Source organism: Aethalodelphis obliquidens, unplaced genomic scaffold (assembly GCF_003676395.1).
Source record: "Aethalodelphis obliquidens isolate GAN/ISIS:26980383/991018 unplaced genomic scaffold, ASM367639v1 scaffold21, whole genome shotgun sequence".
Taxonomy (NCBI): domain Eukaryota; kingdom Metazoa; phylum Chordata; class Mammalia; order Artiodactyla; family Delphinidae; genus Aethalodelphis; species Aethalodelphis obliquidens.
In genome coordinates, this window is record NW_020837965.1 from 18430666 (window position 1) to 18454519 (window position 23854).

The 23854-nt window shown below is 44.5% G+C and overlaps 1 protein-coding gene across 1 annotated transcript; it reads right to left on the bottom strand.

Moving 5' to 3' along the window:
- Positions 1 to 3249: 3249 nt before the first annotated feature.
- On the bottom strand, positions 3250 to 22340 carry SERPINA6 (serpin family A member 6). The gene is made up of 5 exons (XM_027120839.1): positions 22213 to 22340; positions 15001 to 15629; positions 8640 to 8910; positions 4732 to 4879; positions 3250 to 3435 (listed from the first exon to the last, which is right to left on the bottom strand). The coding sequence occupies exons 2-5, from the start codon at positions 15608 to 15610 to the stop codon at positions 3250 to 3252; spliced, it is 1215 nt and encodes a 404-aa protein (XP_026976640.1). The 5' UTR covers positions 15611 to 15629; positions 22213 to 22340.
- Positions 22341 to 23854: the final 1514 nt, after the last annotated feature.

Here is a 23854-nt window from a genome sequence, read left to right on the forward strand (position 1 = left end):
GCGGCATGAGGGATCTTCCCGGACCAGGGCTTGAACCCGTGTCTCCTGCATTAGCAGGCGGATTCTTAACCACTGTGCCACCAGGGAAGCCCCTGCAGTCTTGTATTCTTAAAACTAGAGGCATATTGTCCAAGCATCGTGTTGAAAATTTCCTTGGGTTAATTCTTTTTCTCCCCTTCAGAATAGTTATATTATCCATTTGAAATATGTTTGAATTCATTTGTTTTCTTTTCACTTGGTTTTAGGGCTTTCCTCATTTGTTCATTTAATTTTATTTTTGAGTATATAGAACATTAACATTATTCTAAAAGTCTAAAGCATACAAAAAGCTCCATGAGGAAAAGTGCTATTCCCCAACCCCCATCTCTTCCACTCTGTCCTCCCCCTTCCCTTGCAGGTAGCCATTTAATTAGTTTCTAGTTTATCCTTCCTGTGTTTCTTTTTTCAAGGACCCATCAGCATTCCCACCAGCAACCCATGAAAATGATTGTTTCCACACAACCAATAGAGTGTCCTGTGAAACTTTTACATTATTGCCAATCTGATGGATAGGAAATGGTATCTCAGTGGAGTTTTCAGTTGCATTTTTTATTATTCAGTGAAGTGAAATGTATTTTCATATGTTTAAAGACCACATATTAAGGATATTACCTCTATCGGTGGCATACCTTGCAAATATCTTCTTTCAGGTTTTTACTTCTGTTGACTTTGCTTATGAATTTTTACCACACAATTAAAAAATATTTTTATATAGTCAAATTTCTCAATTCTTTAAAAAATTTCATCTGGACTTTGAGTCATGGTTGAAAAGCCTTTTTCTACACCTAAATTATAGACGAATTTACCCATGTTTTCTTCTAGTACTTGTATAGTTCTTTTTTTTTTTTCATTTAGATCTCTGATTCTTAGTTTATTCTTAAGTATGGTGTGAAGAATGGGTCTAATTTTACCCTTTCTGTTTTTCTTTTTTAATTTATTTATTTTTGGCTGAGTTGTGTCTTCGTTACTGCGTGCGTGCTTTTTCTAGTTGCAGCGAGCGGGGGCTACCCCTCGCTGTGGTGCGCGGGCTTCCCACTGCGGTGGCCTCTCCTGCTGCAGGGCACGGGCTCCAAGCGTGCAGCCTTCATCAGTTGTGGCTCGCAGGCTCCAGAGCGCAGGCTCAGCAGTTGTGGCGCACGGGCCTAGTTGTTCTGCGGCATGTGGTATCTTCCCAGACCAGTGCTCGAACCCGGTCCCCCGCATTGGCAGGTGGATTCTCAACCACTGCGCCACCAGGGAAGCCCCTTTCTGTTTTCAAATGGCTATCCAGTTGTCCCAATAACATTTATTTATAAGTCTTCCTTTATCAAATATTAAATTTCCATTTGTACTTGAGTCTATTGCCAGACTTTCTAACGTATTTCATTGGTCTGCCTATCTATTCATATCCGAGTACCATAGATTTAATTGAAGTATCTGTGCCGTATGCTTTAACATCTGGTCGGGCCAGTCCCCTATCTTCCCCACCCCCTGTCCCTGACATCTTTTTCTTTTCAGTGTTTTCCAGCTACTCTTGCATGCTTATTTTTCTATATGGACTTTGGTATTATCTTGTTTATCTCCAGAAAAAGAAATTGCTAGTATTTTTATTGGGATACAATTAAATTGACAAATTAACTTAGGGAAATCTGATATCTAGATGATGTTGAGCATCTTATTCAAGAAGGAATATCTTTGCATTTGTTCAAGTCTAATTTTGCATCTTTAAGGAATATTTTATAATTTTCTCTATATAGATTCTGCGCAGTTCTTGTTTATTTCTAAGTGTTATATCCTTTTGGTTGTGACTGGGTTTTCTCTTCCATTATGTGTTTTAACTGCTTGTTGTTTGTGTATATGAGACATTGCTTTTGCATGTTAAGTCTATATTCTGATACCTTGCTGAAATCTTTATTGTTTGAGTTTGTTTTATCATTGATTTGCTAGGGTTATGCAAGTATATTACATGTCATCTGCAAATAGAGTTTACAATTCTATGCCGCTACTTTCTCTTGTCTAATTGCTTTGTCTAATACCCCCAGGACTATGTGAAATGGTAGTGAATATGATGAGTAGCCTTGTCTTACAGTAGTGGGAATGCATTTAGTGTTTTCTTAGTAAGATGCTGACTTTAGAAACATGTAAATATGTATATTTAAGGAAGCATCGCTCAATTCCTTTCTCTCAAGATGTATGCTGTATCTATCATCTAATTATCTATATATCATCTAGTTTCTATCTATAATCGATCTATCTATCCATCCATCTATCATCTTCCTATCACCTATGTAATCTATGTATCTATCTATCCATCTGGTTCTCTTTTATCTCATTTAATGCTTTTTGTCCCGAACTGTGAGAATAAGGTCTCTTCCTCCTGCGATCTTTCTCTAGCGCCCTCTACTGACAAAGTTTAATATCATGCCCGGGGGCACAGTAAAACTAAAAAGGTCCAGATTGGTTTTTGCAGAGCAGCAATGAAGGGAGGATTTGGAGTCGAAAAGCAATAAGTCGATAACTATTTTTGCTTTAAACAGTTAATTATACTTTAAATATATTTAAAAATATTTTATCATTGCCCACATATTTACTCTTTCCAGTGCTCTTCATTCTTTTGTGTGTCCATCTAGAATCATCTTGTTTCTCCATAAAGAACTACTTAAAAAAAGTCTTTAGTGAAGACGATAAGCCTCCTCAGCTCTTGTTTGTCTGAAAAAAAAACCCAAACTCTATTTTGCCTTCATTTTTGAAGGAATTTTTTGTTTGTTTTTTTGCTCTTTGAAAGATATGACATTTCCATCCCAGCACTTTAAAAACATCTTTCTGTTGTGTGTGTGTGTGTGTGTGTGTGTGTGTGTGTGTGTGTGTGTTCTTCTGTTGTGTTTTGGCTTGTGTGATTCCTTCTTTTCAAGTTCTTACTTGGAAATAATTTCAAACTTACAAAAATAATAGTGCTTCCATATACCTTTCACTGTACTTCCATACACCATCACATAACCCTAAGACAATGACCAAAACTAGAAAATTATACTGGTACAATATTATATTGATGTTATTCAAGTTTTATCAATCGTCCCACTCTTCCCCTTCAACCACACTTGTCACCAGTCGCAACGACAGTAATTTATTACCAGAGGGGAACCAGGGGAGGATTGGGGGGAACCTCTCACTCCTTTCTGTGGGGTCCCTGGTGCCCGAGTCAGACGCGCTGTGGCTCCAGGGGGCGTCCCCTTAGGTCGGATTCACAACCTTGCCCAGGAAGAGGCTGCTCCACGTGAAGTCGTCGAAGATCATGACAACGAAGGGCCGGTCGAACCGGATTGTGAGAGGCTCGGGCGCCGAGTTCCGGTGGACCTGGGTGCGGGCGGCCGACTCCAAGCCCCTCTCATCCAGTTGCAGCGTGGCCTTATGGACCACCTGGTGGGAACGGACAGAGCGGGGAGGATGAACACCAGCCGCGTGGGCGGAGCTTTCCGAGCCCCTTGGCTTCGACTCCTCCCACCCTCAGCTTTCTGAATGGCGAAGCTGAGGCTCAGAGAAGGTCACTTGCTGGCTCCTCATCTACGTGGCAGCCCCAGGACTAGCGCTGGGGTCTGTCCACCTCTGGAACTCAGGCCACACTTAGACTTCCTCCCTAGAGAGTGGGCAGCTGGAGCCGACCCATGGAGAGCAAGGGACTTGGGGCTGAAACTGGACTTCAGCATCCATATCGGGCTCCCCTCCCCGGGTCCTGGGCTGGTGGAGGGACACCTCGCTCCCTCTCCACTCTGCCAGTAACTGAGAGGGTTCAACTTATGCAAAATGCTTGTGCCCACTCTGTAGGGAAAAGACTCATCTTTGCCTGCTGAAACATCCTTTGTTATGATCAAAATTAGAAGATATTCTCAAGTCAGTGAAACGCTTGAGTAGGTTGCATCAAAAGCATCGGAAAGATCAGAACTGGCTGATTAAATAAAAACACCTACGGGACAGGACTCTCACTGATGGAGCAGCAGGGAATCAGAGGCTCAGAGTGCTCTGTAAATAGGCTAGGGAGAAGCTCAGCTGGGCTAGGAACCCCTGCAGTGTGTTTTGGGAATATGAGGTTTTGAGTCAAATGTCAGGCTATTTACTAGCTCTGTGACCTGAGAAACTAGGGTAACACCCACCTCATAAGGAGGTAGCTGTTTGACTGAGTTCACACACAGGCATTTTATTGAGCACATACTGTGTGCCCACATCATGATGGTCAAAGCCTGTGTGCACGAGGGAGGGGGCTGCTGCCACCACAGCTTCCTCCTGTTCCCTCTCCTGTTTTGTCACCCACAGGACTGTAAGATCAGGGCCACGTCTGAGGCATACCCAGTGTCTAGCACAGTTTGGGGCACATAGAACATGTTCAGTAAATATTTTCTGAATGAATGAATAACAGAACATAAAGCTGAAGGATGGAGATAAAGAACATCATTGGACAGAACATTCCGTGTGATCTCACGCAGACGTTTCCTTTTGCCTGGGGGCTGCTCACAGCCCTGCCATGATTACTTGTCTTCCACAGTGCCCCCTCTGTGTGGCCTGGCAGAACGGTGCACGCCTGAGCTGTGGTGCTCCCTTGTCACTAGCTTCCTGTGTGACCTTGGGGACATCAAGTTCTTGCTGAGCTTTCACGTTGCTTATTATTATTTGTATTGTGAATTTGGGGCGGGAAGAAGGATGGGCTCTAGAGACCCCTACCTTTGGCACCTTCGGCAGGGCCTCTTGGGTGATGCCTGAGAATTGTGTCCGGTTGTTGAGCAAGTCTGCAATGCCCATGTCCCCCATGATGCCCCCGAGGTCGTAGCCTCCGGAAATGGAGACCTTCGGGATGTACAGGTCCACCAGGCTGCTCGGGGTAAGCAGATGGGGTTAGACTTTCCCAGGGCTGGGCCCGGCCAGCCAGATTCCCGTTTCCCCTGTGATCCCTCCAGACCCTGCCTCCCAGCCAGACCTGCTCTTTCGGGACAGGGGAAGGAACAGAACAAGAAGCAGGATCTGCCTCTCCCTCCATCACACAGGCATCTTCCTCTCTGGGCCTCTGAATTGCAAAGTCCTTTCTTCTCAGCTCTTTCTTTGAGCTGATTCCACCTGATCCAGTTAAACTACCAGACACTGAAGCAAAGAATACCTAAAGAAGTCCTTGTGGGCAAAAGAAATAAAAGCAAAAATAAACAAATGGAACTGAATCAAACTTATAAGCTTTTGCACAGTGTTTAAAACCATAAACAAAACAAAACGACAACCTATGGCTGGAGAAAATACTTGCAAATGATGCTACCGACAAGGGCTTAATTTCCAAAATATACAAACAGGTCAAACAACTCAATATCAAAAAACTAAACAACCCAATCAAAAAATGGGGAGAAGACCTAAATAGACATTTCTCCAAAGAAGACATACAAATGGCCAAGAGGTACGTGAAAAGATGCTCAACATCACTAATTATTAGAGAAATGCAAGTCAAAACTACAATGAGGTATCACCTTACCCCAGTCAGAATGGCCATCATTAAAGAGTCTACAAATAATAAATGCTGGAGAGGGTGTGGAGAAAAGGGAACCCTCCTACACTCTTGGTGGGAATGTAAATTGGTGCAGCCACTATGGAAAACAGTATGGAGGTTCCTTAAAAAACTAAAAATAGAGTTACACTATGATCCAGCAATCCCACTCCTGGGCATATATCCAGAAAAGATGAAAACTCGAATTCAAAAAAGATACATGCACCCCAATGTTCACAGCAGCACTATTTACAATAGCCAAGACATGGAAGCAACCTAAGTATCCATCAACAGATGAATGGATAAAGGAGATGTGGTACATATACACAATGGAATATTACTCAGCCATAAAAAAGAATGAAATAATGCCATTTGCAGCAATATGCTTGGACCTAGAGAATATCATACTAAGTGCAGTAAGTCAGACAGTGAAAGACAAATGTTATATGATATCACATATGTGGAATCTAAAAAGTAATACAAATGAACTCATTTACAAGACAGAAAGAGACACACAGACATAGAAAACAAACATAGCTACCAAAGGGAAGAGGCGGGAGGGATAAAATAGGAGTATGGGATTAACAGATACACACTACCATACATAAAATAGATAAACAACAAGGATTTATGGGGGACAAGCACAGGGAACTGTACTCATTATCTTGTAATAACCTATAATGGAAAAGAATGAAAAAAAGGATATATATATAACAGAATCACTTTGCTGTACACCTGAAACTAACACAGTATTGTAAATCAATTATACTTCAATTAAAAAAAAGAAAAAAACAAGAAGTCCTGTGGTCCCCCAAGCACCACCTGGCAGAAATGGAGGAGAGGAGGGAACGTGCAGCTGGGAGCAGGGGTCCTGGCCCCAGCCATGCCGCTAACGCTGTGTGGCTTTAGCCAAGTCCTGTCCCTCTCTGTGCTAGTCCTCATCTACACAGCAAGGGAGAGAGAAGATGCCTGAACCCTGAAGTCAGTGATAGGGCCCCGGCTCTCCAGAGGGTGGAGGGAAGGCATGAGACCTCTGCACTTGAGCACAAGCTGCTCTGGGGAGGTCTGGAAGCTGGCAACCCGGGGGAAGTGAGGAGGAATCCAAGGCCAGTGGGACGTGTGACTTCTCTAGATGGGAAATGGCAACAGAAGGTAAGGGAGGCCGACCCATACCCAGCATTTGGCTGCCCTTCCTGCCCTCCTTTATCTCGTCTAATCCGCGTAGGCACACACAGCCTTACAAACTGGAGCCATCATCTTTAACTTCCAGATTGAGAGACTGAAACTCAAAAAAAAGCTGAGGAATTTCCCCAAAGTCACACCGCTGGGAAGCAGCAGGACCGTGAGGAAACCAGGACTAGGTAACTCGGAGCCCCATCGCCCCAACTCGGAGAGCTGCCCCACGACCTGCGCGGGACCTGCGCGGGCTGCAGCGAGGTGACGGCGGAGCAAGGGGATGGAGAGAGAGGCTCTCGCGAGAGCGCCCCGTGAGTGGGACCCAGAGGCTGCCGGGGGAGGTGGGGTGTCATCTGGGCCCTGAAGGATGCTGAGCTCGGATGCACCGGAGAGCCTGGTGGGGAAGGGCGTGGTGGTGCTGGGAGGGGTGAGGAGGGAGAAGGGGCCACGCAAGCGTGCAGGTGAGCCGTAGGCCACAGCATTGGGATGAAGGAGAGAACTCATGATGTCTAAAGGTGCAAAGTTTTACCTTGAATGTTTTTTTAAAAAGTCTAGAAGAAAATGGTACGTGTTACTGACTAATGTTGTTTAAGTATTGTAGTGAAGAGATTATTTTTGGAGTAAAGAGAAGGGGTATCCTTCGCCTTATTTTCAACACACTAGGGTTCAGAATTTGAATCACGGCGCATTGTCACTACCTGGTGGCCCTGTATCTGAACTACAGGTTCCCTTCGAGGGCTGGGAGTGAAGTGGAGTGGGACGGTTGACCTGAAAGGCTGGCCAATGGCCTCCCCGACTTGCCTCTGGTGCCATTTCCTCTTCCGTGCATACTCTTGGGGAGGTTGCCACTGACTGAACCTCTACTCAGGCTTAAGGCACAGCTCAAAGTGAAAGCAATCTGCTCTGCAGCCCCTTCTCCATTCCCCCGGCTTAGAGCCCGGCGTCCCACCCTCCCTCAAATTGTACACATTATGCATCTCCTTCCCTGTCTTGCTCTGACAGAGCTTATGACATTGTACCACTATTAATTCCACCAGAATCCGTTTTCTGCTCTAGAGTGCATCCCTTCTGCTTAGCCTAGTGCATGGTACATAGCAATTGCTTCCATATATATATTGAATGAATGAATTCCAGACATGGTGCCTGGCCCACGAGGCTTCCTGAGCGACTCTAGATCCAAGTGCTGGCTCCTTCCCCGACAGCCCTCTTCCCTTTGAGTCTGCACCCCGCCACCCAGCTCCCACGTTGGTTGGCTCCTTCACAGACAGAACTCTAATCTCCCAAGAGCGAGGACCGTGTTCTCAAGAACATCTGCTCCCTCCTCCAATGGGAGGATCAGAGCTGGACACAAGTTTGATTATAATTTTGATTCCCCTCTGGTGCAGAGGTTCCTGGGAAAATGAGTTTATTATGTACTTATGTCCTTACTTTCTTATTTACTGATTGACTGATGGAAGAAACATTAGATTCCCTGAGTGACTTAACCATCTGTAGGCTTTGCGTTGGTTCCAGGGTCATTACAGTGGTCATACAGTGGTCATTTTCATTATATCTTTTTATGGTTTTTAGCGGTGCTTGGTCTCAGGTAAGCAATATAATAAAATGGATCAGTGCGGGCTGGGTGATGGGTGAATTCAGCTTAAGAAAAAGATGAAAGATGTGATAATACAGAGGGTGGCTATCAACCTGCTGGGGAAGGTGGACCTCACTTTGTGGAATGCCCCAGACTATCAATAGCTCAGTGTTAATCGACAGAAAGATAAATAAGTGTGACCTCTAGATCAGAGAACCCAGCAGACAGGAAAATAATGAGCCCTGGAAGGCGAGTCTGGGGGAGGAAGGACGGCCAGGTGCACCCCTTTTCCACTTGCCCCACTTTCTGGGAACACGTCCAACTGCAGAAATCAACAGAGCTGGCTGGAGGGCTTACCTGTTGGTCAGGGACTTGGACCACCTCTGAATGGTGTCCCGGCTCAGCATGGCAATGACCGTGTCCATCTTCCCCTTGACCGGGAGGACAAAGAAGACGGTCTCGTTGCCTGTGTAGTCCAGCTGTACCAGCTGGCAGGGGAGCACCGAGTCGTTCAGGTACTTGATGGTGCTCGACTGGAACATCATGGACACCTTCACCGTGGTCGTCTCATTCACGTAGAAGTTATCTTCCCTGGTGCTTTCCAGGTTGAAGGAGTGTGCCCACGTGCCTGGGAAGAGGGGGGAGGGGGAGGGGAGGAGACAGACCTGTGACAGCAGGAGGAAAACGCAACTTGGGTGGCAGCAGAGGGCCAGGGGTGACCGCCAAGCAAGTGACACAGTGGCCTCCCTCAACCTGGAAAGTCCCCACCGGAGCTGCTGGAATTTGCTAAGGTATGAAATTCCCAGAGGTTTAAAGCCTGTTCCATCCTCTACCCTTTGGGATGGCTTGAGGATTAGCACGATGTCTGAGACTGACTTCTAAAAATGGGAAGAGGAAGAGAACAGAGGATGCTGGCCCTAGGATTTGGGAGTAGGGTTCAGTAAAGCAGACTTGGCCTTGTTGCCCCCCTCCCTGGAGTGGCTTCTGGACTGGAGGGCTCTGGAGGTGGTGCTGGGGAACCGACCATCCAGTCCATCCCCACCCCCTGATGTGCGGCGACAGAAGCCCAGCAGGCAGTCTGGCCGCCCAGTCAAATGTACCCACTTTCTTGCCGGAGGCCCCTTGCCTCCCGAGTGGCCCTGAGGGCCGCAGTACCTTTCCCAGAGGCAGAATCAGGGCGAGATGAGTCCTTCAAGGTTACAGACTCCCACCACAGCTAGACTCGACTCCACTCCACCACGTTCCATGATGTCATTATGCAACATTTGTTCCCCTTGTGATGGGGAACTCACTACCTAACAGATGGGACTTTCCACTACTGGTCAACACTGAAGGGAAGGCAACTGCTCCTTAGATGAAGCCAAAGCCTGCCTGATTGTAATGCCTGCCGACTGAGCCTCTTTGACCCTTGAGTTTATTCCAGAGTCCTCTAATAGGTGATAGATCTTTGGATATTTAGACATGGATTGAGTCTCATCAGGGCCTCATCGGCTCTAGGTTAAGTCTCCCCAGGTCTGGAGATGACTGAGGACTCTGAGTCTAGCAGGTCCTGAGTGTCCTGGCTGCCCTTGGCCTCCAGCCCAGAAGCCCTTGTGAGGTCACTGTTTCCCAACTGAGGCTGCCTGAAAGTGGCCAGAGCATAGCCACAGGCAGACATTTCTCTATCCCTCTGCCTGTGGGATCTCTGGACCATGAAGCCAGAACTCTTGGTTCTGAGCCAGCCTCAGCTCCCTGGAAGGGTTACTAAGGGTGACCATGGGCAGTGGCCAGAGGATGTAGGGAAAAGAGCAATGGATGTGGAGCCTGGAGACCCAGGGGCTGTGCCTGGTCCATCCCTAATGACTGAGGCTGTCTCACAGCAAGTGAGATAATTTGCGGGTTCTCAAACCATCTTCTAAAGGAAGTCTGGGGTCCTCAGAATTGAAGGGGGGAGTGCTTTGTGGCTAACTTGTCCAACTCACAACCAAGAAAATGTAGATAAAATATTTTTCAGTGCTAGGTTTTTCATCCTTAGAAGTCTGCTGTGTGCTTTTTACTGAGTATTTCTTTTCTAGAAGCAAGTATAACGTATATCCAGTTTGGCAGAAAACCAAATACAGAATGGGATCTAACCTCTATTTTAAGGGATTTTTTTTGTTGAAAATTCTTGAGTTAGGAGAACTTATGGTAGAGAAACCTAAGAATTGATGAAGGGAAATTGGAGAGAGCAAGGATGAGTCCCTGGAAAATCTTTTAACAATATTTCTAATGTTCTCCGAAAAAAGAGCTGTCGAGACAGTCCACTAAGTAAGGAACATGCCAGGGATACTGTACATGTCCTAAGTTTAGTGATGAGAGCCACCCCATTCTTCATTTCTATTTATTATCCTGGCGTGCTGGAAACATTTCAGAGTATCTCTCAACTTAAACGGGGCTTGTTAATTAGCTTTGCTTGATCACGGAAAATCCGTGTACAAACAGGCACAGGTGAGTGCAGCCCACACTCCTGTCAATGTCTGTTCCTGCGTTCAAATGTTCAAATCCTCTCTGATTTTATTACCAGGAACTACTGTTTCCCATCAACTCAGCCCCACTGTGGTCATGAGAATGCTTAGAAACTGTGAGAGCAAAGCCGTGCGCCAAATGACACCCTGCCAGCCCCTGTCCTGCCAGCCCCCGCTCAGGCTCCTTGCAGGCTCAGGAGGGCCCTCTCTCTCTCTGGGCTTTCTGTGCTCTTCTCCCCAGGCTGTGTTACCAGAACCTCTATGCAACCACTTTGGAGTTACTTCCATTTACCAAGCACTATGCAAATGCACTGGACCTCCCAAAGAGATGAGGATGCCATGCACAAGAGTGAATAGTCTAGTGGGAGAGATGGCCTGGAGAATTCATGGGAGCATGCAGAAACATTTCCGGGCAAACATTCCCTGACTCCTTGGCCCCCCAGGGTCAAGAAGAATACTGCCTTTTGTGTGGGACCACAGAAGATCTTAAATAGCCAAAGCCATCTTGAGAAAGAACATAGTTGGAGGCATCACACCTCCTGATTTCAAACTGTATTATAAAGCTATAGTAATCAAACAGTATGGTACAAGCATAAGGACAGACACATAGACCAATGGAACAGAAGTGAAAGCCTAGATATAACCCCTCCCATATATAATCAACTAAGATATGACAGGGGAACCAAGAATACTGAGTGGGGAAAAGATAATCTCTTCAATAAATGGTGCTGAGAAAACTGGATATTCACATGCAAAAGAATGAAACTGGACCCCTATCTTACATCATTCACAAAAACTAACTTGAAATATGTTAAAGACTTAAACATAAGACCTGAAACCATAAAACTCCTAGAAGAAAATGTAGGGAAAAAGGAACTCTTTGATATTAGTCTTAGCTATGAGTTTTTTTTTTTTTGAATATGACACCAAAGGCATAAGCAACAAGGGAAAAACTAACAAGTGGGATCACATCAAACTAAAAAGCTTCTGCCCAGCAAAGGATACAATCAATAAAGTGAAAAGGCAACCTATGGGATGGAAGAAAATATTTGCAAAACATACATTTGATAAGGGGGTAATATCCAAAAATATATAAGGAACTCATACAAGCTCAATAGCAAAAAAAAAAAAAAGCCCCAAATAATCAAATTAAAAAATGGGCAGAGGACTTGAATAGATTTTTTTTCCAAAGAAGATGTACAGATGGCCAATAAGTACAAGAAAAGGTGCTCAGAATCACGAATCATCAAGGAAATGCGAATTGAAACCACAATAGCACTTCACACCTATCAGAATGGCTATTATCAAAAAGAAAAGAGAAAACAAGTGCCGGCAGGATGTGAAGAAAACGGCACCCTTGTGCACCGTTGGTGGGAATGTAAAGTGGTGCAGCCACTATGGAGAACAGTATGGAGGTTCCTCAAAAAATTAAAAATAGAACTACCATATGCTCCAGCAATCCCACTTCTTGGTATATATCAGAAGGAAATGAACCCACTATACTGAAGAGATATCTGCACTCCCATGTTCATTGCAGCATTATTCACAATAGCCAAGGCGTGGAAACAGTCAAGTGTCCATCAATAGATGAACGGATAAAGAACAAGGTGTGTACACGCACACACACACACACACACACACACACACACACACACCCCAAATGGAATATTACTCAGCCATAAAAAAGAAGAGAATCCTGTCATTTGCAGCAACATGGATGAACCTTGAGGGCATTATGCTACGTGAAATAAGGCAGACAGAGAAAGACAAATACTGTATGCCCTCACTTATATATGGAATCTAAAAATACAGAATTTGTAGAAACAGAGAAAAGAATGATGGGGTAGGAGGTTCGGAGAAGTGGGTAAAGGTGGTCAAAGGTACAAACTTCCAGTTATAAGATGAATAAGTTCTGGGGAACCTAATGCACAGCATGGTACTATGGTTAATAATACTGTATCATGTACCTAAAAGTTGCTACGAGAGCAGATATTAAAAATCCTCACCCCCTGGCCCCAACACACAAAGGTAACTGTGAGGTGATAGACGTGTTAACTATTATCTGCGTAATCATCTCACTATATATATATATATAAAATCATCCCATTGTATACCTTAAGCTTACATGATAAGTCATTTATATCTCAATAAAGTGGGAGAAAAAAGAAAATGCTGCCTTTGCTGGTCAGTCTCTCACCCTCACTACCATCCAAGAAGGGAGGCCTTTGCCAGGTGGGTTCCCAGACTTGTGTTGGAGAATAGACAGAGAAAGACAAAGAGGCAGGAGGATGGCTCACCAAGATGCTAACTCTGTCCAGGTAATAAAGATCTGGGGGAGGGAAGGGGTTCAGTTGGCTAATGGAGGGCCCTGAGTGAGAGCTGGGGAGGAGAGAAATGGGCATATGGGATAATCTTTATGTTGTTGAGAGACACATTAAATATTATACTTTTTTTTTTGGCTGTTTTACCTGCACTTCTTTGTATATGACTACTTAATTGAAACTGAACCACTTGGGTCCAGGTTTACACGTTCTAACAAGATGCATATTAAAATTCGGTGTGGGCAAACTGCAGAGGATGCGTATGAGAGACAAAGATTTGCTGGAGAGAATCAGGGGAGGCTTCACGGAGGTGATGACTTTTGAGCCAAGATTTGAAGGGTGGGTAGAAGTTTTAGGCAGTCAGACAAGTTGAGGGAGGGCTCAGGGGACAGAATGGGCACGGGCCTTGTGTCAGGCAGAATGCCCCCCCGCCCCAAGGATGTCCTAATCCTTGCAACCTGTGAATATGTTATGTTACATGGCAAGAGGAAATTAAGGCTGCTAATCAACTGACTTTGAGTTGAGGAGAATTTTCTGGATTATCCAGGTGGGCCCACTGTAATCACAAGCATCCTTAAAAGTAGAAGAGGATGGCAGGAGGGTCAGAGTCAGAAAGGAGACGTGATGGAAGTAGAGGTCAGCGCAATGCGATTACTAGCTCTGAAGAGGGAAGGGGGCCTCAAGCCAAGGAATGCAGGTAGCTTCTACAGGCTGGAAAAGGCAGGGAACAGATCCTCCCCTAGAGCCTCCAGAAGGAACACACCCTGGCATCCCCTTGACTTTAACCCAGAGTGGCCCATTTTGGACTTCTGACCTCCAGAATTGTAAGTAATAAATTGGTGCTGTTTTAAGCCACGAAGTTTGCCGCGATTTGTTACAGTGGCGATAGGGAACTAATACAGACTTGCATGGGGAGAGTCATGCTCGAAGACACGAAAGGAGTTTGGCGTGATTGGATATTGTGTGTGTGTGTGTGTGTCTGCTGTGTATTGGGAACTTGTATAGGGGAAAATGTTGAGACCTGAGTCTGGACAAGGCAGAAGAAACAGATGATTTCTCAACCTTGGGACTCTAGCCATTTGGAGGCAGATATCACTGTGGGGGGCTGTTCTGGGCATTGTAGGGCGTTGAGCTTTCTCCTTGGCCTCTACCCACAAGATGCCAGTGGCACACCCCACCCCACCCCCAGTTGTTACAACTCACAATGTCTCTAGACATTGCCAAATGTCCCTGAGGGTGGATGGGGGTGGGAATCACCCTGGGTTGAGGACCACTGCTGTAGACTAAGGACTGTAGATTTCATTCTGGAGGATAATGTATCCCCAAATTACCTGCTCGTCAAAACGATTGGGGAGGGGCCTTGTTAAAAGTACACATTCTAGGACATTCTTGCATCAGTTCTGCTCTAGTAGATCTGGTGTGGGCTCTGGAATCTGTAATTTTAACAAGTCTCCGTGGTGATTTTTATGGACAGGCATTTTGGAAAACTTTGCTCCGAACTGGTGAGGTGGGGCTGTGGTTTGGCTGCGAGGGGTCTGGGCTGGAGCTGGCTCGGGTGGTGCGTGCAGGAAGGCTTATGGGCCGTCTGGAAGTTCCTGAGGGTGGCGGCTGTGTCTGTCTGGTTCTAGGCTCTATTTCCAGCCTCTGACCAAGTGCCTGACTCACAGCCAGACCTTGGTCAATATTTGTAGACCACTAGGCAGCCAGACTGTTCGTGGTTACGTGTTTGGGCCTTGAAACAAACTGCAAGGGCTTGGGCAAGTTGCTCTACTGGGTGTCATTTTGATCCTTGGTAGGGATGATATAGTTTCACCTTTCTAATAGTATCAAGAGCACACCCTTAATTTTGATGGCTTTTACTATCCTTGGCAATAGTAGATGGGGCCTTGTCAGAACGGGATGGGTGAGGGGTACCTTTAAAGAAGATGTAGTTGATCAGGATGAGCATGGCTGAGCTATCTTGCTCTGAGAACAAGTCCACAATTTTCCCTTGCGTCTTATTTCTGATATATTCGTTGATTTGTCTGCTGGCTCCTGCCCAGTCCTGGAAGTCTGCATTCAAGGCCTCCAACTCATAGTAGTGCTTGGTGTCTGCTGAGAATGACTCCAGAAGTTCCAGGCTGTGGTCCAGGAACATGGCATTGCCCATAGTCATTTCCAAGGTGGTGTTTGACTCCCTGAGGAGGTGGTGGAGATGCCGGAAGCCCTGGTGGATCTCGGCTTCGGACATCTCAGTGAGGTTGAAGCCCAGGCCTTGGAGAAGCTGCTCCCGCGTGTAGCCTCTGGCGCCCAGGGACAGCATAGCCAAGGCTGTGGAGATGCTCACAGGGGAGATGAAGACATTCTTGCCCGGAGCTGAGGCCACTAAGTGCTTATACAGGGTAAAGGCAAAGTCAACGTTGTTTGGAGCCAAGTGCCGGTGAGGGTTCCTCATGCTCATGTCAGTGTCAGGGTCCTTAGCCTGGATGGTCCAGAGCCCACTGGTAGACAACCAGAGGAGACAGATGTACAGGGTGAACAGCATTGTTCAGGATGGCCAGGCCCTGGAAAATCAGAAATGCTCATTAGATGATGTGGGGCCTCCGAGGCAGTGGGGCATGGGGAGCAGTAGGCAGAAGACCCCATTGAAGACCCCCCTCAAGCTCCAGTTTCTTCTTCCACATTGGCTGTGTGACCTGGGGCAAGTCAGGACTCTGGGCCTCAATTTCCTCACCTGAAAGTATGAATTACACCTGCTATGATTTATCAAATACCTACCAAGTTTCCAAAATTTTGCCTCACCGACAATAAAGTATATATGATTCTTTTGGTTTCAGGTAGGCAGAAGTGGAAGCTCAGAAAGGTTAAATAACCGCTCAGTTGATATAGTCAAAGTACTGAAAGAAAAAACTATCCACCAAGAGTACTATAGCAGGCAAAACTGCCCTTCAAAAGTGAGCGAGAAGTTAAGACATTCCCCGATAAACAAAAGCTGAGGGAGTTCATTACCACTAGACCTCTCCTACGAGAAATGCTAAAGGCAGTACTTCTGGTTAAAATGAAAGAACGCCAGAAAGTAAATAGAATCTGTAAGAAGAAATAAAGATCTCTGCTAAAGGTAAATATATGAACAAGTATCAAAGCTAGTATTATTGTGATTTTGGTTTGTAATTCCACTTTTTATTTTCTATGTGATTTAAAAGACTAATGCATAAAAAGTAATTATTCATATATGTTTTGGGACCCACAATGAATAAAGCTGTAATCTGTGACTTAACTGAAAGGATGTGGGAATGGAGCTATATAGGAGCGATTTTTGTATGCTACTAAAGTTTATCTGGCATAAATTCAAATGAGAGTGTCATAACTTCAGGATGTTAAATGTAATTTCCATGATAACCAGAAAGAAAATAGTTATAGAGTATGCACGAAAGGAGGTGAGAAGGGAATTAAAATGTTTCACTACAAAAAATCAACTAAACACAAAAGAAGACAGTAATGCAGGAAATAAAGGACAAAAAAACTATAAGGCATACAGAAAACAAATAGGAAACTGATAGAGTGGTCCCTCCATATGAGTAATTACTTTAATGTAAATGGATACAATTCTCCAATCTAAAGACAGAGATTGACAGAATGGGTTAGAAAAAGAAACAACTATATGCACACTACAGAAGACTCATTTTAGATCCAAAGGCACAGATATGACAGTGAAAGGATGGAAAAAGATATTCCATGTAAAGAGACACCAAAGGAGAGTGCAGCTGGCAGAAGAAAGAAAACAATAAAGATTAAAGCCCAGACAAATAAATAGAAAATAGAAAAAGGAGAGAAAATCAATGAAACCAAAATATAATATATCTAATCAATATAGTATTATATAGTAAGGTAACATAATATAATAATATAACATTATATAATATAATATAATGTCATCTTCAAAGAGATTAACAAAATTGACAAGCCTTTAGCTAGACTGAGTAAGAAAAAGAGAGAGAAGTCTCAAATAACTAAAATCAGAAATGAAGTAGGGACATTACTACCTATTCTACAGAAATTTTAAAAAATTCTGAGAATACTATGAAAAAATTGAAAATGACACACCAACAAATTGGGTAACCTAGATGAAATGGAAAATTTATAGAAACACAAAACATACCAAAATTAAACCTCAAAGAAACAGAATGTCTGAATAGACCTATAAGTAGCAAGGAAATTGAATCAGTAACTGAAAACTTCCCAAAAAAGAAAAGTCCAGGATCACATGGCTTCAGTTTTGAATTCTACCAAACATTTAAAGAAGAATTCACACAAATTCTCCTCAAACTCCTTCAAAAAAAATTAAAGAGGAGGGAACACTTCCTAACTCATTCTTTGCCCTGATACCAAAGCCAAAGACACCATTAGAAAAGAAAACTACAGACAAATATTGCTTATGAACGTTGATGCAAACATCCTCAACAAAGTGCTAGGAAATAGAATTCGGCAGTGTACTAAAAGGATTTTACACTATGACCAAGTGGGATTTATTCCTGGAATGCAAGGATGGTTCTGCATACACAAATTGATCAATGTAAATACCACATTAAAAGAATGAAGGAAAATAATCATATGATCATCTCAACTGATGCAGTAAAAGCATTTGATAAAATTCAACACCCCCTTTCATGTTAAAAACACTCAACAAACTGGGAGTAGAAGGAAACTACTTCAGCATAATAAAAGCCATATATGAAAAGCCCACAGCTAACATCCTACTCAATGGTGAAAGACTGAAAGCTTTTCACCTCAGATTCAGAACAAGACAGGATGCCTACGTTTGCCTCTTCTATTTAACACAGTATTGGAAATTCTAGCCAGAGAAATTAGGCAAGCCAAAGAAATAAAATGCATCCAAATTGGAAAGGAAGAAGTAAAATTATCTCTGTTCACAGGCAACACGATCTTATACATAGAAAACCCTAAAGACAACAAAAAACTTATGAGAACCAATAAATTCAACAAATAAATGGGATACAAAATCAACACACAAAAATCAGTTCTGTTTGCATATACTAACAATGAGCAATCTGAAAAAGAAATTAAGGAAACAATTCCATTTATAATAAAATTAAAAAGAATAAAATACCTAGGAGTTGAGTTAGCCAAGGAGGTTAAAGGCTTGTACACTGGGAACGTTGCTGAAAGAAATTAAAGAAGATATAAGTAAATAGAAAGACATCCTGTGTTCACAGATTGGAGGATGTAATATGTAAGATGTCAAAACTACCCAAAGAAATCTATAGGTTCAATGCAATTCTTATCAAAATCCCATGATATATTTTGCAGAAATAGAAAAATCCATCCTGTAAACTTGGAGAGCATTATGCTAAGTGAAATAAGTCAGAGAAAGACAAATACTGTATGATACCACTTATATGTGGAATCTAAAAAATATAACAAATTAGTGAATATAATAAAAAAGCCGACTCACAGAGAACAAACTAGTGGTTACCAGTGGGAAGGGGAAAGAGGAAATATAGGGGTGGGGGAGTGGGAGGTACACACTCCCTGACTTCAGACTATACTACAAAGCTACAGTCATCAAAACAGTATGGTACTAGCACAAAAATAGAAAAAAAAAAAAAGATAAGTGGAACAGGATAGAAAGCCCAGAGGTAAATCCATGCACCTATGGTCAACTAATCTATGACAAAGGAGGCAAGAATATACAATGGAGAAAAGACAGTCTCTTCAATAAGTGGTGCTGGGGAAACTGGACAGCTACATGTAAAAGAATGAAATTAGAACACTCTCTAACACCATACAAAAATAAACTCAAAATGGATTAAAGACCTAAATGTAAGGCTGGATACTATAAAACTCTTAGAGGAAAACATGGGCAGAACCCTCTCTGACATAAATTGCAGCAAGACCTTCTTTGATCCACCTCCTAGACTATGAAAATGAAAACAAAAATAAACAAGTAGGACCTAATTAAACTTAAAACCTTTTGCATAGCACAGGAAATCATCAACAAAACGAAAAGAAAACCCACAGAATGGGAGAAAATAAGTTCCAATCATGACTTGGTCTTTCTGGTGACACCCCCCCCATCCTGAAGTCATCCAGGAGCTCACCCAGAGTTGCCTCATTAGAGCAAAGGACACTGCAGTCACCCAGGAAATTCCAAGGGATTTTGGAGCTCTCCCTCAGGAAGCAGGGTCAAAGACCAAATATTAGAAAACAAATATTAGAAAAAAAGATGCTTCTAATGTTCTTATCATTTAGGAAATGACAAGGGTTTTAGGAGCTCTGCACCAGGAACCAGGGGCAGAGATCAGTATGTATATTTTTCTATATTTCACAGTGGTATATGCCTGTGGTTGAATACTATTCAGTCTTCAAAAAAATGAAATTCTGATACATGCTACAGCATGGATGAATGAACATTGAAGACATTATGCTAAGTGAAATAAGCCAGTCACAAAAGACAAATGTTGTGTGATTCCACTCACATGAGAGCCCTAGAGCAGTCAAATTCATAGAAACAGAAAGTAGAATAGTGGTTAACAGAGGCTGGGGGGAGGGGGAAATGGGGAGTTAGGGTTTAATGGGTAGAGTTTCAGTTTGGGATGATGAAAAAGTCCTGGAGATGAATAGTGGTGATGGTTTCACAACAATGTGAATGTATTTAATACCAGAGAACTGTACACTTAAACCTAGTTGAAATGCTCAATCTTTGTATATCTTACCACGATACAAAATTAATTATAAGCCATGAAAAGTGTTTGATAAGCGCAATTCAAAAAATGCAGCCAGGCTCAGAATCAGTAAGTGGACACTCTGTCTGCAAGGCCAGTGGTCCCAAGCTCTGAGCTTTATGGAATCCCCTGTAGCCCCATAAAGAAGGGATACTTACAGGAGAAGCTGATTCCCCTGCACCACCCCACCTACGGGACTAGCCATGCTGGGAGGGGGCTGGGAACCCGCAGTAAAACCAGTCCCAGGAGAATGCGTGCACGTTGCGTGTGGGAAACCCTGGTCTGCTTTGGAGCACCCCCGAGGCCTTTTCCCTGGCCTGTTCCAAACCCAGAACCTCATGAAAGCGGGCTGTAAACACACCCCTGACCTCCCTCAGCCCTCCTCCAACCCTCCCCGCCTGTCTCCCTCCACGTGGTAGAAAAACAAGCACATTCCTTGCTTCTTGGCTTTGATCACTGCCCTGACGCCCTGCCCCCTCCCTCCCCAGCCGCCTGGCTTTACAGACAGTTCTCCTTTTTCCTGGGCTTTGTGGCAGACCAAGTCGAATGAGGATCTCAGCATTGCTATTTATGACCTAGGTGACATGGGTGCACTGTTTAAAACTCTTCCCGTTTCCTTGGCATAAAATAGAGTTGATAGTAATACCCGCCCCAGGCCTGGCCCATTTACCTTCTAAATTTCTGGGGTTTGTCTTCGCTTCTTCAGTCTCAGGACACAGCCCAAGTTCGGGGCTTGGCATCTCTCCCGTTGCCCCCTCCCCGCCCCCACCTGTTCTCCTTTCCTCCTGCTCACCTCCTGCCAGCCTTTCTTTCCTCTGCAACTAGGGCATCTTTCCAAAATCAAGCGGATGGGCCATTCTCCTGCAGAAAAGCTTTCAGTGACTCCCATTGCCTGCGGGCAGAGCTGATCCTCACTGACGTGGCCCAGGGAGTCCTCATGCCCCGTCCCTGGTGACAGTACCACCCCCAGCCTCAAATCTGGCCTCTTGAAGTCTCAGTCACAGCAACACTGGGTGTCTTGTGGTGTCCTCCCAGCACATATCAGACTTTCATCCCTCTGCCTGGGTCAGGCCAGGGAGGTCATTCCATTCCCCAATGTTTGCAGAGCCCGGCTCTGGCCTGAGAGCTGGGGACAAAGATGGGCCTGTTCCAGTCCTGCCCCATGTGGGTCCACTCTGTCGGCCCGTCCCCTCCTTGTCATGCCTGGCTCACTGCCTCTTGTCCTTTGGCACGCAGGTCCTGGGTCACCTCCTCCAGGAAGCCCTCCTGTGTGCCTCTCTCTGTCACTGCCCCCATCAGACTGTAGTGAAATCTTTGCTTCAGCCCTAGCCACCTCCACACCTCCACCTCTTTGGTCCCTTCTTGGGCAAGGACGCCATGCAGTTCACAGCCTGGAACGAGATGGGCTTGCCCCCAATAGAAGTTCTTTTCCCTTCCCTTCTCTACCTGTTGTCTCTGAGATTTTGTGCCTCATCCCCTCCTGTGCTAATCCTCCAAGATGGGGATTAAATCTCTACCCACCTCAAAAGACTTTTGTGAATATCAGTCACAGCTGTTATCAGTGCTTTCTTTAGTGACCTCACTTCATGGGTCGTCCTGGGCCCATTGTACAGATGAAAAAACTGAGGCCCAGGGAGTAAAAGCTGAAATTCCAAGCCCTGCCGTCTGACTTTGGAGCCTGTGCCATGCTGTTCTGCCTTTCTCTAGAGTGAAACAGCTCTCTGAAAAGTACCCAGCAGCGTAAAAATGCAGAGTATCAACATTATCCATGAATTTCATTTCAGGTGTGTCCTCCTTGTCCCTCATTTTTGAAGTGACACACACAGTAAACACCCACTGTGTTCTGTTTTTCCAAATGCCCCCATAAGCCAGGTATAGTCCCAGGTACAGTCCTAGGCCCTGTGCATTTAAACCTCATACCACGTGGTGTAATGCTGGTAGTTCCGTCCTATCTGCAGGATCCTTGCCCCAGGTCACTGGGGGAGGAGGTGTGTGTGATTCTGTAGGATGCACAGTCTGTGCTGTGGCAGCCGGGCAATGCCCTGTCCTGCCTGTGTCCCCGGCAGAGGCGTTGTGTGGTGCTGATGCATCCCAGCTCTCAGACTCCATCTCTGAGGCTGTGATGGCTGTTAGGCTGGCCTTAGGAGCATCATGCGATGGCTGGGAATGGCTCTTAGTTCAATGTCAGTCCCTGCAAGGCAGGAGCCCAGGAGAAATAAAAACCCCTGTGGGTAACCCACAGACTCTGAAAAACCCTCCCCAGGGTTGCCTCTTATCACTGCTGGTTGCCCTAATGCTCCATGCCCCATTAAAAAAAAAAATGAAATGAGCAAGACACAGTCGTGGCTTCATTCTGGAGGGTGGGCAGGAGCGGGGGAATGGAGAGTCCTTAGCTGTTACTCACGGTCTGCAGTGGGCTCGGGCTGCAAGTGCTGGCTTGGTCCTGCTGTCCCGGATCCTGTCATGTGTACAGTAAGCCGGCGGGGCGGCTGCTGCTCAGTCTTGTTTGCCAGCTTTCCTGCTGGTTAATGGTTAGAGGGGGGCCAGTGGCCTTCACCATTTGGTGGTCTCCTCCCCCTAGTCATGAACCAATGGGAGCCTTTTCCAGGAAATTTGAGTAAACACAGCAATACTGCGAATTAACTTTCTTCGGCGTACAGTTCCCTGAGGTTTTATTTTTTGATATCAAAATGTGGCTGGAGTTGCGTCAGTGTTTGTGGTTGCCCAGGGGCAGCTGGCACAGGAGCCACAGGTGCCCTTAATTAGAACGATGGTGCTGACAGCTGTGAAGAAGCGGGTGCTGAGCTTGGGCTGGGAATGAGACCAGCAAGGTCCTGCCTTCAAGGGGGGCAATTGTCTGATGGGAAAGACAGACGTGGAATAAAAGGCAGCCCAGTGATTCCCATGCATTATGTCATTTAGTCTTCACAACGACTCTATGAAATGGATACCATTATTATTATCACTCTTCTCTAGATGGGGAAACTGAGGCACATGACGCTTAAGAGAGCTGCCCTTGAGATTCGAATCCAAGACCATTTACCTCTGAAATCTCGCACCTTCACTTCCCTCTTCCCCACATTTTTATTCATCAGTTCTCTTTTGATTGCAGGTGACAGATGAAGTTCAAACAGCTTTAAAGCAAAAAAGAACATTTATTGGATCTCCTGAAGGAGAGTTCTGAAGGGTGGAGGGGGACGCTTCAGGCCTGGCTGGATCTAGAGGTCCCAGGATGGTCATCAAATCTCTGTCTCTTTAAAGAAAAAATTCTTAGTTCTGCTTTCCTGCTTTAGTCTCTCTGTGGTGGAGACAAAGGCAGCCACTGCAGCTACAGGTTACTTGGGTCTAACTGGTTATTTGATATCAGAAGGAGAGAGATTCACTTTTTTTCAGTGTTCATATCAGCCCCCACAAAGGACGTGATTGCCCATCCTTGGACTGATAGAGTGTGCAGAAGAACAGGGCATTGTGAATGGCCAGCTAGGGTCCTGTGTCCTCTGCTGGGTTGATGACGCCATTACTACCCCGCAGGTATGAGGGGAGATGTTCCCATGAGGCCCACAACTGTGTCAAGAGTTTTGGGGGCACACTTCAGTTTTATTAATAGTTATTGGTCTTTTCAAGTTTTTTATTCCTTAAGCCAATTATAGAATTTATAACTAGGAATTTACTATTTTTCAAATCTCTGTCATATCAGTAGTTATTTTTAATTTTTGTTGGTTCTATGTTTTATTTATGTATTTCCTCTCTCTTTTTTTTTTCCTTGATGAGTCTTGTTAGTCTATCTAGCTAATTAATCTTTTCAGAGGACCTGATTTTAGTTTTGTTAATCCTTATTGTTTTTTTAAAATCCATATTTCATTGATTTCTGCTTTTATTTTTTTAACCATCCTTTCACATTCTCTGAATTTTCCTCTGCTCTTTTTCTATTTTCTTGAGTTAAATGCTTAGCTTTCTTACTTTTTAACATTTCTGCTATCCATATAAATATATTTAAAGTTTTCATCTAAAAACTGACTTAACGATGTCCCACAAATATTCTCATT

Coding starts and splice junctions, on each gene's coding strand:
- SERPINA6 (XM_027120839.1), bottom strand. CDS start 15,610: ATGCTGTTCACCCTGTACATCTGTCTCCTCTGGTTGTCTACCAGTGGG. Junction 4,880..8,639: donor TCCAAGTCCCTGACCAACAG/GTAAGCCCTCCA, acceptor TACCCCGAGCAG/CCTGGTGGACCTGTACATCC. Junction 3,436..4,731: donor CCCTGCCGAAGGTGCCAAAG/GTAGGGGTCTCT, acceptor CGTTCCCACCAG/GTGGTCCATAAGGCCACGCT.